At 33.9% G+C, this 13,830-nt stretch overlaps 4 protein-coding genes across 4 annotated transcripts; all 4 read right to left on the minus strand.

Moving 5' to 3' along the window:
* Positions 1–2,050: 2,050 nt before the first annotated feature.
* LOC117912451 (anthocyanidin 3-O-glucosyltransferase 5-like) lies at positions 2,051–3,646 on the minus strand. Its single transcript, XM_034827028.1, has one exon. It carries the CDS (start codon positions 3,576–3,578, stop codon positions 2,148–2,150), a length of 1,431 nt encoding a protein of 476 aa, XP_034682919.1. The 5' UTR covers positions 3,579–3,646; the 3' UTR covers positions 2,051–2,147.
* A 3,177-nt stretch (positions 3,647–6,823) lies between these two features.
* Positions 6,824–7,557, minus strand: LOC117912739 (flotillin-like protein 4; the record flags this gene model as incomplete). Its single annotated transcript, XM_034827428.1, has 1 exon — positions 6,824–7,557. A coding segment is annotated over one exon (549 nt), but the record flags the coding sequence as incomplete, so codon positions are not given.
* Positions 7,558–8,181: 624 nt separating this feature from the next.
* LOC117912987 (anthocyanidin 3-O-glucosyltransferase 5-like) lies at positions 8,182–9,774 on the minus strand. Its single transcript, XM_034827817.1, has one exon. It carries the CDS (start codon positions 9,705–9,707, stop codon positions 8,277–8,279), a length of 1,431 nt encoding a protein of 476 aa, XP_034683708.1. The 5' UTR covers positions 9,708–9,774; the 3' UTR covers positions 8,182–8,276.
* A 3,158-nt stretch (positions 9,775–12,932) lies between these two features.
* LOC117912740 (flotillin-like protein 4) lies at positions 12,933–13,666 on the minus strand (the record flags this gene model as incomplete). The annotated part of the gene is made up of 1 exon (XM_034827429.1): positions 12,933–13,666. A coding segment is annotated over one exon (549 nt), but the record flags the coding sequence as incomplete, so codon positions are not given.
* Between the last annotated feature and the right edge of the window lie 164 nt (positions 13,667–13,830).

The raw sequence follows: 13,830 nt of genomic DNA on the forward strand, positions 1-13,830 counted from the left end.
TTTAAAAATTATTTGGTGACGAAATTTTGTCTTGATTTTTCAAATTCAATAGCAAAAACTAAAATAAAAATGCATTAAAAGATTTGTTTTTTTTAATTATTTAAAAAAATTTATATATATTTTTCTTAATTTTGAAAACGGATAAAAACAATTTCTACTCATTTTCTAAAAACTAATTTTTATTTTACTTTGTTTTTAAAAACGATTTTTAAAGAACAACAATCAAATAATATTATGAATTTATTTAAAAAACAACTTTTTATTTTTAAAAATTAAAAAAAAAACTATTTTTAAATTATACCACTCCTCAAAGTTTTTCGTCTTATCATTGATAAATAATTAAAAATCACAAAAACCTAATAAAAATTATTATGAAAAGATTTTAATATTTTTAACTATATAATTGTTAAACATGTTTTTATTTTTATTTTTCAATCTAGAAATAAAATTAATTAAAACCAAATTAATATTTATAAAAATTAAAGGCATGATGAAAAGTGTTTATATTTTCTATTTTAAAGATGAGTAAAAAAAGAAGTAACTTCAAACCACATACTTATTATTCTTAATTAGAAATATTTTTTGATCTTATTGTAATATCAAAATATATATATATTTTTATATTACATGTGCAACGCATTCCATTGTTCTTTATGGAAGTTATATTTATTTATATCATAATACCATATTTGAGTTCTATTATTTTATATCTTGATCTTATTTTGGCCTACATGGTATCGGGGATTTATATCGTTATTCAACAATTTATATCCCTATCCAAATTTCACTATATATTTTGAATAATACTAAATTTAAAATTTTTAATTATTTTTTTAGACATAATAGGCCAAGAGAAGTATTGGACAAGACAAACACTTCTCAATTCATGGTAGACTGGTCATGGGCCGAGTGGGTTAAGGTGCCCATCCATGATGGTGGCAGCATTCCGGTTTGTTCATGGACAGTACTAAACAACGGTGGTAGCATCTTGTAAACGCCGGAAATTTCCTTCATTGCGCTGCTGCCGCCACTCCCACCACCATCCAAGGCCTCCGCGCCACCACCTCCATTAGTCCAAACGGTAATTTTAGGCTGCAGACCTCGTACAGCCTCAGCATTAATCTTGGCAATCTCTTGAAATGTTCCGCCACTCACCATCATATAATCCCTCAATGCAGCATAGTTTCCGCCCAGAGCATCAAGGAGTGTGCGTAGATATACGCCTTGGGCTTGCGCCAGCGCCACGATTCCTTCGGCTTCTTTCTTCTTCGCATACAATTCTCCATCTGCGAGTTGCTGGCGTGCGTAGAATGCTGCCTCTGCCGATGCCTTTTGGGCAGCGGCTTCTTTCTCCTTCTCGTAGAGGACTGCTTCTGCTGCCTTCTGTTTTTTGTAGAGTTCCCAGTTTGCTTCTTGAACCTGAAGTTGTCAGCATTGACGAAAACAACGGTAATTAATCACGTTTATATTGGTATTTCAAGTATTTCAATTTTATCTATGATATATGGATAGTTGAAAATATTAAAAAAAACTCTAAAATTCATATAATAAATAGATAATTTAAAGTTGTTTTATAAAAAATAATAATATATGTATATAATATAATTAATCATATTTAACAATAATATGTATGCTTTTATAAAAAAGTATGAATTTTATAAATTTATTAAATTACATCAAATGTTATTTGACAATAATATTATAATATTTTATTATAATATATCTCAATTTAAAATTATAATTTATTTAATTTTAATTATATTAAATGATATAAAATAAATTATGATATATGTATAAATTTTTTTAATATATATAAAAAATTTAATATTTAAAATTTTTATATTTAATTAATATATAAATGATATAAAAAAAGGGTCAGAAAATTATAATGATAAGTTTTATATTTTTAGTGATTAATTAAATAAAATTTTAAAATAAAATAATTAGAATTAATTTGTTTATAAAAATAATTTTTTATAGTTTTATTATATATTTGTCTTGTGCATAATATTAAACAAACCGGTGGTCAGTCTTCAACCCGCCCCCACTTGATACTCAAGGCCAAGACCGTATAGTATTATTGGTGCGACGATTAATAAATAAAAAGAGACAGCAAACAAATTAAATGCGGGACGTGTCGCAGCGAACTAATGAGCGGTGGTTGTCCAGGTCCCAGCCACTTCAGAAAGGGTCTCAAAAGATGGCCCACCTGGTTTCAGTGTGGCCAGGGCACTGCTTTGCAGCTCTCGCACCCTACGCCTCATCTCTTTCCCCTCTTCACCTTCCATCACCAACCTCACCACCCTCTCTATCTCCTCCCGTCCCACTATGTTTTTCCCTTCTCCCACCACTGGACGCGCTGCCACCCCCACCTCTTCCGTCAACACCGTGGCATTCATCCTTTGTTCCGCGTACAGCGGCCACGCAATCATGGGAACGCCGTGGCTTATGCTTTCCAAGGTCGAGTTCCACCCGCAGTGTGAGAGGAATCCGCCGGTGGAGGGGTGGCGGAGCACCGCCACCTGTGGAGCCCAAGACGGGATCACCAGCCCAACTTCTTGAGTCCTTTCCATGAACCCTTGGGGCAGATATGCCTCCGCTTTCATTACATTATTCCCCACGTTGAAAAATGCACCAGACGCACTTGCATCGCTTGGCGTGCGTACCACCAAGATGAATCGTTGTTGGCTGAGTTCTAAGCCCCATGCCAACTCAGTGAGCTGTGTGGATGTTAGTGTGCCACCACTACCCAGTGATATGAATAGAACGGAGTCCGGTAGCTGCTTGTCTAGCCACGCAATGCAGTCATTATCGAAGTCAGTCAGTGGTTCATCCTCTTTGATCAGCGGTCCGATTGGAAGAACCGGTGGAATTGGTATCTGCTGGAAGAAAGAGTTCTCCCTCAGACCTCGTAGCCACACCGGATCAAGATCCTCCCAAGTGTTCACGAAAATACCAACCGCCATGGGCAGCCGGCTGACGCTTAACAAGTACCACTTGTACTCCTCAATCTTCCGGTTGCGGACCTGGTCTAGTAGGTCTTCAGTGCGAATAGCGTTGCAGCCAGGGACCTGAACTGGCTTTGGAAGATCCACGTACTCGCCCTCAATCTCACGGTCCATGGTTGGAAGGTACAAAGACAAGGCAAGCAAAGCCGTAGAGGCAGTAAAGAAGGAGTAAGCGGGAATGGAAAGGTCTTTGGCAATCTGGAAAGCATCGGTGCAGAATATGTCCACTATGAGAGCTCGAGGTGGGTTCTCCCTGAGAACGGACCTGATACAAGGGAGGCTCTCCTGGACAATGAGACATAGCCGTTGCACGATCGTCATGTCGTCATGGAGAATGGTAGACATGTCAGCAGGAGGGAGTTCGACGACGTGAAGCCCGGAAGGAAGGTTGGGGGAACGGAGCAGCTGGGTCTGGGCAGCTGAAGCTTCGGTGGTGATGGTGATGAAGCTGACATGGAAGCCATGGTGGAGCGCCAAGCGTTTGGCCATCTCCAACAGGGGAATTATATGGCCCATGCCTGGGCTTGGAAGAAGTGCAACATGAGACCTCCCGGATTCAGCAGCCACCATCTTAACGCAGACCCACAGTCGCCCCTGCCTCTTTATCAACACCGGTAGAGAAGACAAACTGCCACCTCAAATTGGTGGGCTTGGCTAATGAAAATGATGTCTGTCTTTGTATTCAAACAGAATGGATCTCGTCTATATTTATAGCACAAAATATTCACATACGGATGCATAGTCGTCTGTATCACTGTACTTGACTCATTGGTGAAGCTCGCTCTCCAGTCAAAAGTACCAATTATCGTGCACCTCCGGTCAAAATTAACCATACCCCGCACGGTGTATAGTTAAAGAGTTTCATTTCTAGGCTTAGAATTATGGATTCAATTTCTAAGTCATCGAAGATATATTGTGACAATTCAGCTACAGTTTTTATGGCTAAGAACAACAAAAGTAGCAGTCGAAACAAGCACATCTACATCAAGTATTTAGCCATAAAAGAACATGTTAAATAGAAAATAGTGGTTATTGAACACGTTAGTATTGAATTGATGATTGCTGATCCTTTGACTAAAGTCATGCCACCGTTAAAATTTAAGGATCATGTAGATAGATTGAGACTTGGTTCCTTTGTGTGATTTTCGTTGTAAGAACGAATGTTATTTTCAATGAAACTTTATTTGTGATGTTTTCTCATATTTGATTTTTTTTGTATACACTTTTATTCATTTATTGAGAAATATCATTAATGTTTGGACCTAGAATAAACATAGGGTTTATTCATTAAGTTATATGAGCTAGTGTTTAAGAGACATGATGCATTGTGATACATGGAAGATAATACTCGATTTTAGAGGACCTATCGCCATGATTCATGTGTTTTGTTCCTTGCTATGATGAATGATGGAATATATGGACCAAGTGGGAGAATGTTGAGATTTTATTTCTCTTGGATCTTCGATAATAAACCGAAAACGTGATTCAGAATGTGGTCCACATCATTCCATCAATTTAGGAATGATGATTCATGCTCGAAACCACATTCGCAGCACTACCCCATGTTCTGTGCACGCTTCAAGCAGACTCGGTGATGGAGAGAGTCTTTAAAAGGTGCATAACACTAATGGGTAAGGTCCCTAAGCCTACAATCTCTTTCAGTTTTTCAAAACACCATCTAAGTGGAGGTTATAAAGGTTTACAAACACCTAAAACCTGAAAATTGAAAAACACACTTTAACTTGTAGAATGACAATGGTGGGGGGTACGTTTTTTATCTGTATATAATTCCACTTATGATCTAATTGCTATTTAATAATTGTTATAACATATTTAGATTAATTTTTGCCCATCAGCTGACACATAAGATCATTAGGTTTATTTTGATTTTGCATCACTTCTTGAAACCGTAAGGAATTTATGTTTTGAGTTATTTGAATAAAAGGGTCTTTTAATTTAATTTTTCATCATTTTTTTTTGTCTAATTTGGACAAAAATATCACAATTATTTTATTGTAAAAATAACAATTTATTTTAAAACTTATATATAAATACTTAAAATAGTAAATAACATTTATATTAAAAAAAATATTACTTTTCAAAAAAAAAACCTGAAAAAAGGTTAGATTCATGATTTCATAATTATTTCATCCATTTTAATAAAAGATTTCTTATGTTTTAGATAAATATTCCAAAAAATGATTGATTCTTTGAATTTTTAACTGCAATGTATTTTATTAATTTTACATAAAAATTCACTATCCAACACTTAACAATGTTAATAATTACTTATAATTAAACTCATTTAGGAATGAGTTTCTTTTAATACCTGGCCCACTATGCTCCTAATGGAATGGGATTAGGATAAATATTAATGGGTTTGAGAATTCTTTTTAAACTCAAGATGGGTTTGGGTATAACTCTGTCCATTTGGATTTTATATGATATTAAATAAAAATGTATTTTAATTGATTTTTTTTTTCATTTTCAACTTTTTGAATATATATACAAAATATTATTTTTCATAAAAATAAATTATAAATATGTATAATATTTGTTTATTTATAAATTGTGTTTATTTTTAATAGAATTTAATATTTTCAAAGTAAAAAAAATAAAAATTAAATGGTTCTTATACCTGCCCTATCCCGTTTATTTATTTATTTATTATTAACAGCAATGAGAATTAATTTAAATAAACGATAAAGAGTTAGAACAAGGGTGTTTCGTCTTGAACACGTGCTTTTACCATCCCTAAACTCATCACATCTAATAACTAACATCAAATTTTTAGTTACTTGTCGGACAGTAGTTGTTACCACCTTGTTAAGAACAATTGAGTATATATAAAGATATAGCTTGGAATATTAGTGTATGGGCATGGCCATTATTTGCTCCCTTTAGAAACAAATTGAAGTGGTGGAATTTGTTCTCTTTTTATCCTTTTCTCCAGTTGACATGAGAATGAGCATCCATGAAAAAGGATTCGATTCAACACCCATAACCATTGTGAATCTTTCATTCCCAAAATCAAAGTGGCTTTGTTCCTTCTAATCATCTAAGATTTTGGAAACATCCAAGTGGTGGATTTTAACGGCCTGTTTTTTATTTTTATGATTATAATTTTAAAAATTATTTGGTGACGAAATTTTGTCTTGATTTTTCAAATTCAATAGCAAAAACTAAAATAAAAATGCATTAAAAGATTTGTTTTTTTTAATTATTTAAAAAAATTTATATATATTTTTCTTATTTTTGAAAACTGATAAAAACAATTTCTACTCATTTTCTAAAAACTAATTTTTATTTTACTTTGTTTTTAAAAACGATTTTTAAAGAACAACAATCAAATAATATTATGAATTTATTTAAAAAACAACTTTTTATTTTTAAAAATTAAAAAAAAACTATTTTTAAATTATACCACTCCTCAAAGTTTTTCGTCTTATCATTGATAAATAATTAAAAATCACAAAAACCTCATAAAAATTATTATGAAAAGATTTTAATATTTTTAACTATATAATTGTTAAACATGTTTTTATTTTTATTTTGAATCTAGAAATAAAATTAATTAAAACCAAATTAATATTTATAAAAATTAAAGGCATGATGAAAGTGTTTATATTTTCTATTTTAAAGATGAGTAAAAAAAGAAGTAACTTCAAACCACATACTTATTATTCTTAATTAGAAATATTTTTTGATCTTATTGTAATATCAAAATATATATATATTTTTATATTACATGTGCAACGCATTCCATTGTTCTTTATGGAAGTTATATTTATTTATATCATAATACCATATTTGAGTTCTATTATTTTATATCTTGATCTTATTTTGGCATACATGGTATCGGGGATTTATATCGTTATTCAACAATTTATATCCCTATCCAAATTTCACTATATATTTTGAATAATACTAAATTTAAAATTTTTAATTATTTTTTTAGACATAATAGGCCAAGAGAAGTATTGGACAAGACAAACACTTCTCAATTCATGGTAGACTGGTCATGGGCCGAGTGGGTTAAGGTGCCCATCCATGATGGTGGCAGCATTCCGGTTTGTTCATGGACAGTACTAAACAACGGTGGTAGCATCTTGTAAACGCCGGAAATTTCCTTCATTGCGGTGCTGCCGCCACTCCCACCACCATCCAAGGCCTCCGCGCCACCACCTCCATTAGTCCAAACGGTAATTTTAGGCTGCAGACCTCGTACAGCCTCAGCATTAATCTTGGCAATCTCTTGAAATGTTCCGCCACTCACCATCATATAATCCCTCAATGCAGCATAGTTTCCGCCCAGAGCATCAAGGAGTGTGCGTAGATATACGCCTTGGGCTTGCGCCAGCGCCACGATTCCTTCGGCTTCTTTCTTCTTCGCATACAATTCTCCATCTGCGAGTTGCTGGCGTGCGTAGAATGCTGCCTCTGCCGATGCCTTTTGGGCAGCGGCTTCTTTCTCCTTCTCGTAGAGGACTGCTTCTGCTGCCTTCTGTTTTTTGTAGAGTTCCCAGTTTGCTTCTTGTACCTGAAGTTGTCAGCATCGACGAAAACAACGGTAATTAATCACGTTTATATTGGTATTTCAAGTATTTCAATTTTATCGATGATATATGGATAGTTGAAAATATTAAAAAAAACTCTAAAATTCATATAATAAATAGATAATTTAAAGTTGTTTTATAAAAAATAATAATATATGTATATAATATAATTAATCATATTTAACAATAATATGTATGCTTTTATAAAAAAGTATGAATTTTATAAATTTATTAAATTACATCAAATGTTATTTGACAATAATATTATAATATTTTATTATAATATATCTCAATTTAAAATTATAATTTATTTAATTTTAATTGTATTAAATGATATAAAATAAATGATGATATATGTATAAATTTTTTTAATATATATAAAAATTTTAATATTTAAATTTTTATATTTAATTAATATATAAATGATATAAAAAAAGGGTTAAGAAAATTATAATGATAAGTTTTATATTTTTAGTGATTAATTAAATAAAATTTTAAAATAAAATAATTAGAATTAATTTGTTTATAAAAATAATTTTTTATAGTTTTATTATATATTTGTCTTGTGCATAATATTAAACAAACCGGTGGTCAGTCTTCAACCCGCCCCCACTTGATACTCAAGGCCAAGGCCGTATAGTATTATTGGTGCGACGATTAATAAATAAAAAGAGACAGCAAACAAATTAAATGCGGGACGTGTCGCAGCGAACTAATGAGCGGTGGTTGTCCAGGTCCCAGCCACTTCAGAAAGGGCCTCAAAAGATGGCCCACCTGGTTTCAGTGTGGCCAGGGCACTGCTTTGCAGCTCTCGCACCCTACGCCTCATCTCTTTCCCCTCTTCACCTTCCATCACCAACCTCACCACCCTCTCTATCTCCTCCCGTCCCACTATGTTTTTCCCTTCTCCCACCACTGGACGCGCTGCCACCCCCACCTCTTCCGTCAACACCGTGGCATTCATCCTTTGTTCCGCGTACAGCGGCCACGCAATCATGGGAACGCCGTGGCTTATGCTTTCCAAGGTCGAGTTCCACCCGCAGTGTGAGAGGAATCCGCCGGTGGAGGGGTGGCGGAGCACCGCCACCTGTGGAGCCCAAGACGGGATCACCAGCCCAACTTCTTGAGTCCTTTCCATGAACCCTTGGGGCAGATATGCCTCCGCTTTCATTACATTATTCCCCACGTTGAAAAATGCACCAGACGCACTTGCATCGCTTGGCGTGCGTACCACCAAGATGAATCGTTGTTGGCTGAGTTCTAAGCCCCATGCCAACTCAGTGAGCTGTGTGGATGTTAGTGTGCCACCACTACCCAGTGATATGAATAGAACGGAGTCCGGTAGCTGCTTGTCTAGCCACGCAATGCAGTCATTATCGAAGTCAGTCAGTGGTTCATCCTCTTTGATCAGCGGTCCGATTGGAAGAACCGGTGGAATTGGTATCTGCTGGAAGAAAGAGTTCTCCCTCAGACCTCGTAGCCACACCGGATCAAGATCCTCCCAAGTGTTCACGAAAATACCAACCGCCATGGGCAGCCGGCTGACGCTTAACAAGTACCACTTGTACTCCTCAATCTTCCGGTTGCGGACCTGGTCTAGTAGGTCTTCAGTGCGAATAGCGTTGCAGCCAGGGACCTGAACTGGCTTTGGAAGATCCACGTACTCGCCCTCAATCTCACGGTCCATGGTTGGAAGGTACAAAGACAAGGCAAGCAAAGCCGTAGAGGCAGTAAAGAAGGAGTAAGCGGGAATGGAAAGGTCTTTGGCAATCTGGAAAGCATCGGTGCAGAATATGTCCACTATGAGAGCTCGAGGTGGGTTCTCCCTGAGAACGGACCTGATACAAGGGAGGCTCTCCTGGACAATGAGACATAGCCGTTGCACGATCGTCATGTCGTCATGGAGAATGGTAGACATGTCAGCAGGAGGGAGTTCGACGACGTGAAGCCCGGAAGGAAGGTTGGGGGAACGGAGCAGCTGGGTCTGGGCAGCTGAAGCTTCGGTGGTGATGGTGATGAAGCTGACATGGAAGCCATGGTGGAGCGCCAAGCGTTTGGCCATCTCCAACAGGGGAATTATATGGCCCATGCCTGGGCTTGGAAGAAGTGCAACATGAGACCTCCCGGATTCAGCAGCCACCATCTTAACGCAGACCCACAGTCGCCCCTGCCTCTTTATCAACACCGGTAGAGAAGACAAACTGCCACCTCAAATTGGTGGGCTTGGCTAATGAAAATGATGTCTGTCTTTGTATTCAAACAGAATGGATCTCGTCTATATTTATAGCACAAAATATTCACATACGGATGCATAGTCGTCTGTATCACTGTACTTGACTCATTGGTGAAGCTCGCTCTCCAGTCAAAAGTACCAATTATCGTGCACCTCCGGTCAAAATTAACCATACCCCGCACGGTGTATAGTTAAAGAGTTTCATTTCTAGGCTTAGAATTATGGATTCAATTTCTAAGTCATCGAAGATATATTGTGACAATTCAGCTACAGTTTTTATGGCTAAGAACAACAAAAGTAGCAGTCGAAACAAGCACATCTACATCAAGTATTTAGCCATAAAAGAACATGTTAAATAGAAAATAGTGGTTATTGAACACGTTAGTATTGAATTGATGATTGCTGATCCTTTGACTAAAGTCATGCCACCGTTAAAATTTAAGGATCATGTAGATAGATTGAGACTTGGTTCCTTTGTGTGATTTTCGTTGTAAGAACGAATGTTATTTTCAATGAAACTTTATTTGTGATGTTTTCTCATATTTGATTTTTTTTGTATACACTTTTATTCATTTATTGAGAAATATCATTAATGTTTGGACCTAGAATAAACATAGGTTTATTCATTAAGTTATATGAGCTAGTGTTTAAGAGACATGATGCATTGTGATACATGGAAGATAATACTCGATTTTAGAGGACCTATCGCCATGATTCATGTGTTTGTTCCTTGCTATGATGAATGATGGAATATATGGACCAAGTGGGAGAATGTTGAGATTTTATTTCTCTTGGATCTTCGATAATAAACCGAAAACGTGATTCAGAATGTGGTCCACATCATTCCATCAATTTAGGAATGATGATTCATGCTCGAAACCACATTCGCAGCACTACCCCATGTTCTGTGCACGCTTCAAGCAGACTCGGTGATGGAGAGAGTCTTTAAAAGGTGCATAACACTAATGGGTAAGGTCCCTAAGCCTACAATCTCTTTCAGTTTTTCAAAACACCATCTAAGTGGAGGTTATAAAGGTTTACAAACACCTAAAACCTGAAATTGAAAAACACACTTTAACTTGTAGAATGACAATGGTGGGGGGTACGTTTTTTATCTGTATATAATTCCACTTATGATCTAATTGCTATTTAATAATTGTTATAACATATTTAGATTAATTTTGCCCATCAGCTGACACATAAGATCATTAGGTTTATTTTGATTTTGCATCACTTCTTGAAACCGTAAGGAATTTATGTTTTGAGTTATTTGAATAAAAGGGTCTTTTAATTTAATTTTTCATCATTTTTTTTGTCTAATTTGGACAAAAATATCACAATTATTTTATTGTAAAATAACAATTTATTTAAAACTTATATATAAATACTTAAAATAGTAAATAACATTTATATTAAAAAAAATATTACTTTTCAAAAAAAAACCTGAAAAAAGGTTAGATTCATGATTTCATAATTATTTCATCCATTTTAATAAAAGATTTCTTATGTTTTAGATAAATATTCCAAAAATGATTGATTCTTTGAATTTTTAACTGCAATGTATTTTATTAATTTTACATAAAAATTCACTATCCAACACTTAACAATGTTAATAATTACTTATAATTAAACTCATTTAGGAATGAGTTTCTTTTAATACCTGGCCCACTATGCTCCTAATGAATGGATTAGGATAAATATTAATGGTTTGAGAATTCTTTTTAAACTCAAGATGGGTTTGGGTATAACTCTGTCCATTTGGATTTTATATGATATTAAATAAAAATGTATTTTAATTGATTTTTTTTTCATTTTCAACTTTTGAATATATATACAAAATATTATTTTTCATAAAATAAATTATAAATATGTATAATATTTGTTTATTTATAAATTGTGTTTATTTTTAATAGAATTTAATATTTTCAAAGTAAAAAAATAAAAATTAAATGGTTCTTATACCTGCCCTATCCCGTTTATTTATTTATTTATTATTAACAGCAATGAGAATTAATTTAAATAAACGATAAAGAGTTAGAACAAGGGTGTTTCGTCTTGAACACGTGCTTTTACCATCCCTAAACTCATCACATCTAATAACTAACATCAAATTTTTAGTTACTTGTCGGACAGTAGTTGTTACCACCTTGTTAAGAACAATTGAGTATATATAAGATATAGCTTGGAATATTAGTGTATGGCATGGCCATTATTTGCTCCTTTAGAAACAAATTGAAGTGGTGGAATTTGTTCTCTTTTATCCTTTTCTCCAGTTGACATGAGAATGAGCATCCATGAAAAAGGATTCGATTCAACACCCATAACCATTGTGAATCTTTCATTCCCAAAATCAAAGTGGCTTTGTTCCTTCTAATCATCTAAGATTTTGGAAACATCCAAGTGGTGGATTTTAACGGCCTGTTTTTATTTTTATGATTATAATTTTAAAAATTATTTGGTGACGAAATTTTGTCTTGATTTTTCAAATTCAATAGCAAAAACTAAAATAAAAATGCATTAAAAGATTTGTTTTTTTTAATTATTTAAAAAAATTTATATATATATTTCTTATTTTTGAAAACTGATAAAAACAATTTCTACTCATTTTCTAAAAACTAATTTTTATTTTACTTTGTTTTTAAAAACGATTTTTAAAGAACAACAATCAAATAATATTATGAATTTATTTAAAAAACAACTTTTTATTTTTAAAAATTAAAAAAAAAACTATTTTTAAATTATACCACTCCTCAAAGTTTTTCGTCTTATCATTGATAAATAATTAAAAATCACAAAAACCTCATAAAAATTATTATGAAAAGATTTTAATATTTTTAACTATATAATTGTTAAACATGTTTTTATTTTTATTTTGAATCTAGAAATAAAATTAATTAAAACCAAATTAATATTTATAAAAATTAAAGGCATGATGAAAAGTGTTTATATTTTCTATTTTAAAGATGAGTAAAAAAAGAAGTAACTTCAAACCACATACTTATTATTCTTAATTAGAAATATTTTTTGATCTTATTGTAATATCAAAATATATATATATTTTATATTACATGTGCAACGCATTCCATTGTTCTTTATGGAAGTTATATTTATTTATATCATAATACCATATTTGAGTTCTATTATTTTATATCTTGATCTTATTTTGGCATACATGGTATCGGGGATTTATATCGTTATTCAACAATTTATATCCCTATCCAAATTTCACTATATATTTTGAATAATACTAAATTTAAAATTTTTAATTATTTTTTTAGACATAATAGGCCAAGAGAAGTATTGGACAAGACAAACACTTCTCAATTCATGGTAGACTGGTCATGGGCCGAGTGGGTTAAGGTGCCCATCCATGATGGTGGCAGCATTCCGGTTTGTTCATGGACAGTACTAAACAACGGTGGTAGCATCTTGTAAACGCCGGAAATTTCCTTCATTGCGGTGCTGCCGCCACTCCCACCACCATCCAAGGCCTCCGCGCCACCACCTCCATTAGTCCAAACGGTAATTTTAGGCTGCAGACCTCGTACAGCCTCAGCATTAATCTTGGCAATCTCTTGAAATGTTCCGCCACTCACCATCATATAATCCCTCAATGCAGCATAGTTTCCGCCCAGAGCATCAAGGAGTGTGCGTAGATATACGCCTTGGGCTTGCGCCAGCGCCACGATTCCTTCGGCTTCTTTCTTCTTCGCATACAATTCTCCATCTGCGAGTTGCTGGCGTGCGTAGAATGCTGCCTCTGCCGATGCCTTTTGGGCAGCGGCTTCTTTCTCCTTCTCGTAGAGGACTGCTTCTGCTGCCTTCTGTTTTTTGTAGAGTTCCCAGTTTGCTTCTTGTACCTGAAGTTGTCAGCATCGACGAAAACAACGGTAATTAATCACGTTTATATTGGTATTTCAAGTATTTCAATTTTATCGATGATATATGGATAGTTGAAAATATTAAAAAAAACTCTAAAATTCATATAATAAATAGATAATTTAAAGTTGTTTTATAAAAAATAATAATATAT

The sequence above is a fragment of the Vitis riparia genome, chromosome 4 (genome assembly GCF_004353265.1).
Source record: "Vitis riparia cultivar Riparia Gloire de Montpellier isolate 1030 chromosome 4, EGFV_Vit.rip_1.0, whole genome shotgun sequence".
NCBI lineage: Eukaryota > Viridiplantae > Streptophyta > Magnoliopsida > Vitales > Vitaceae > Vitis > Vitis riparia.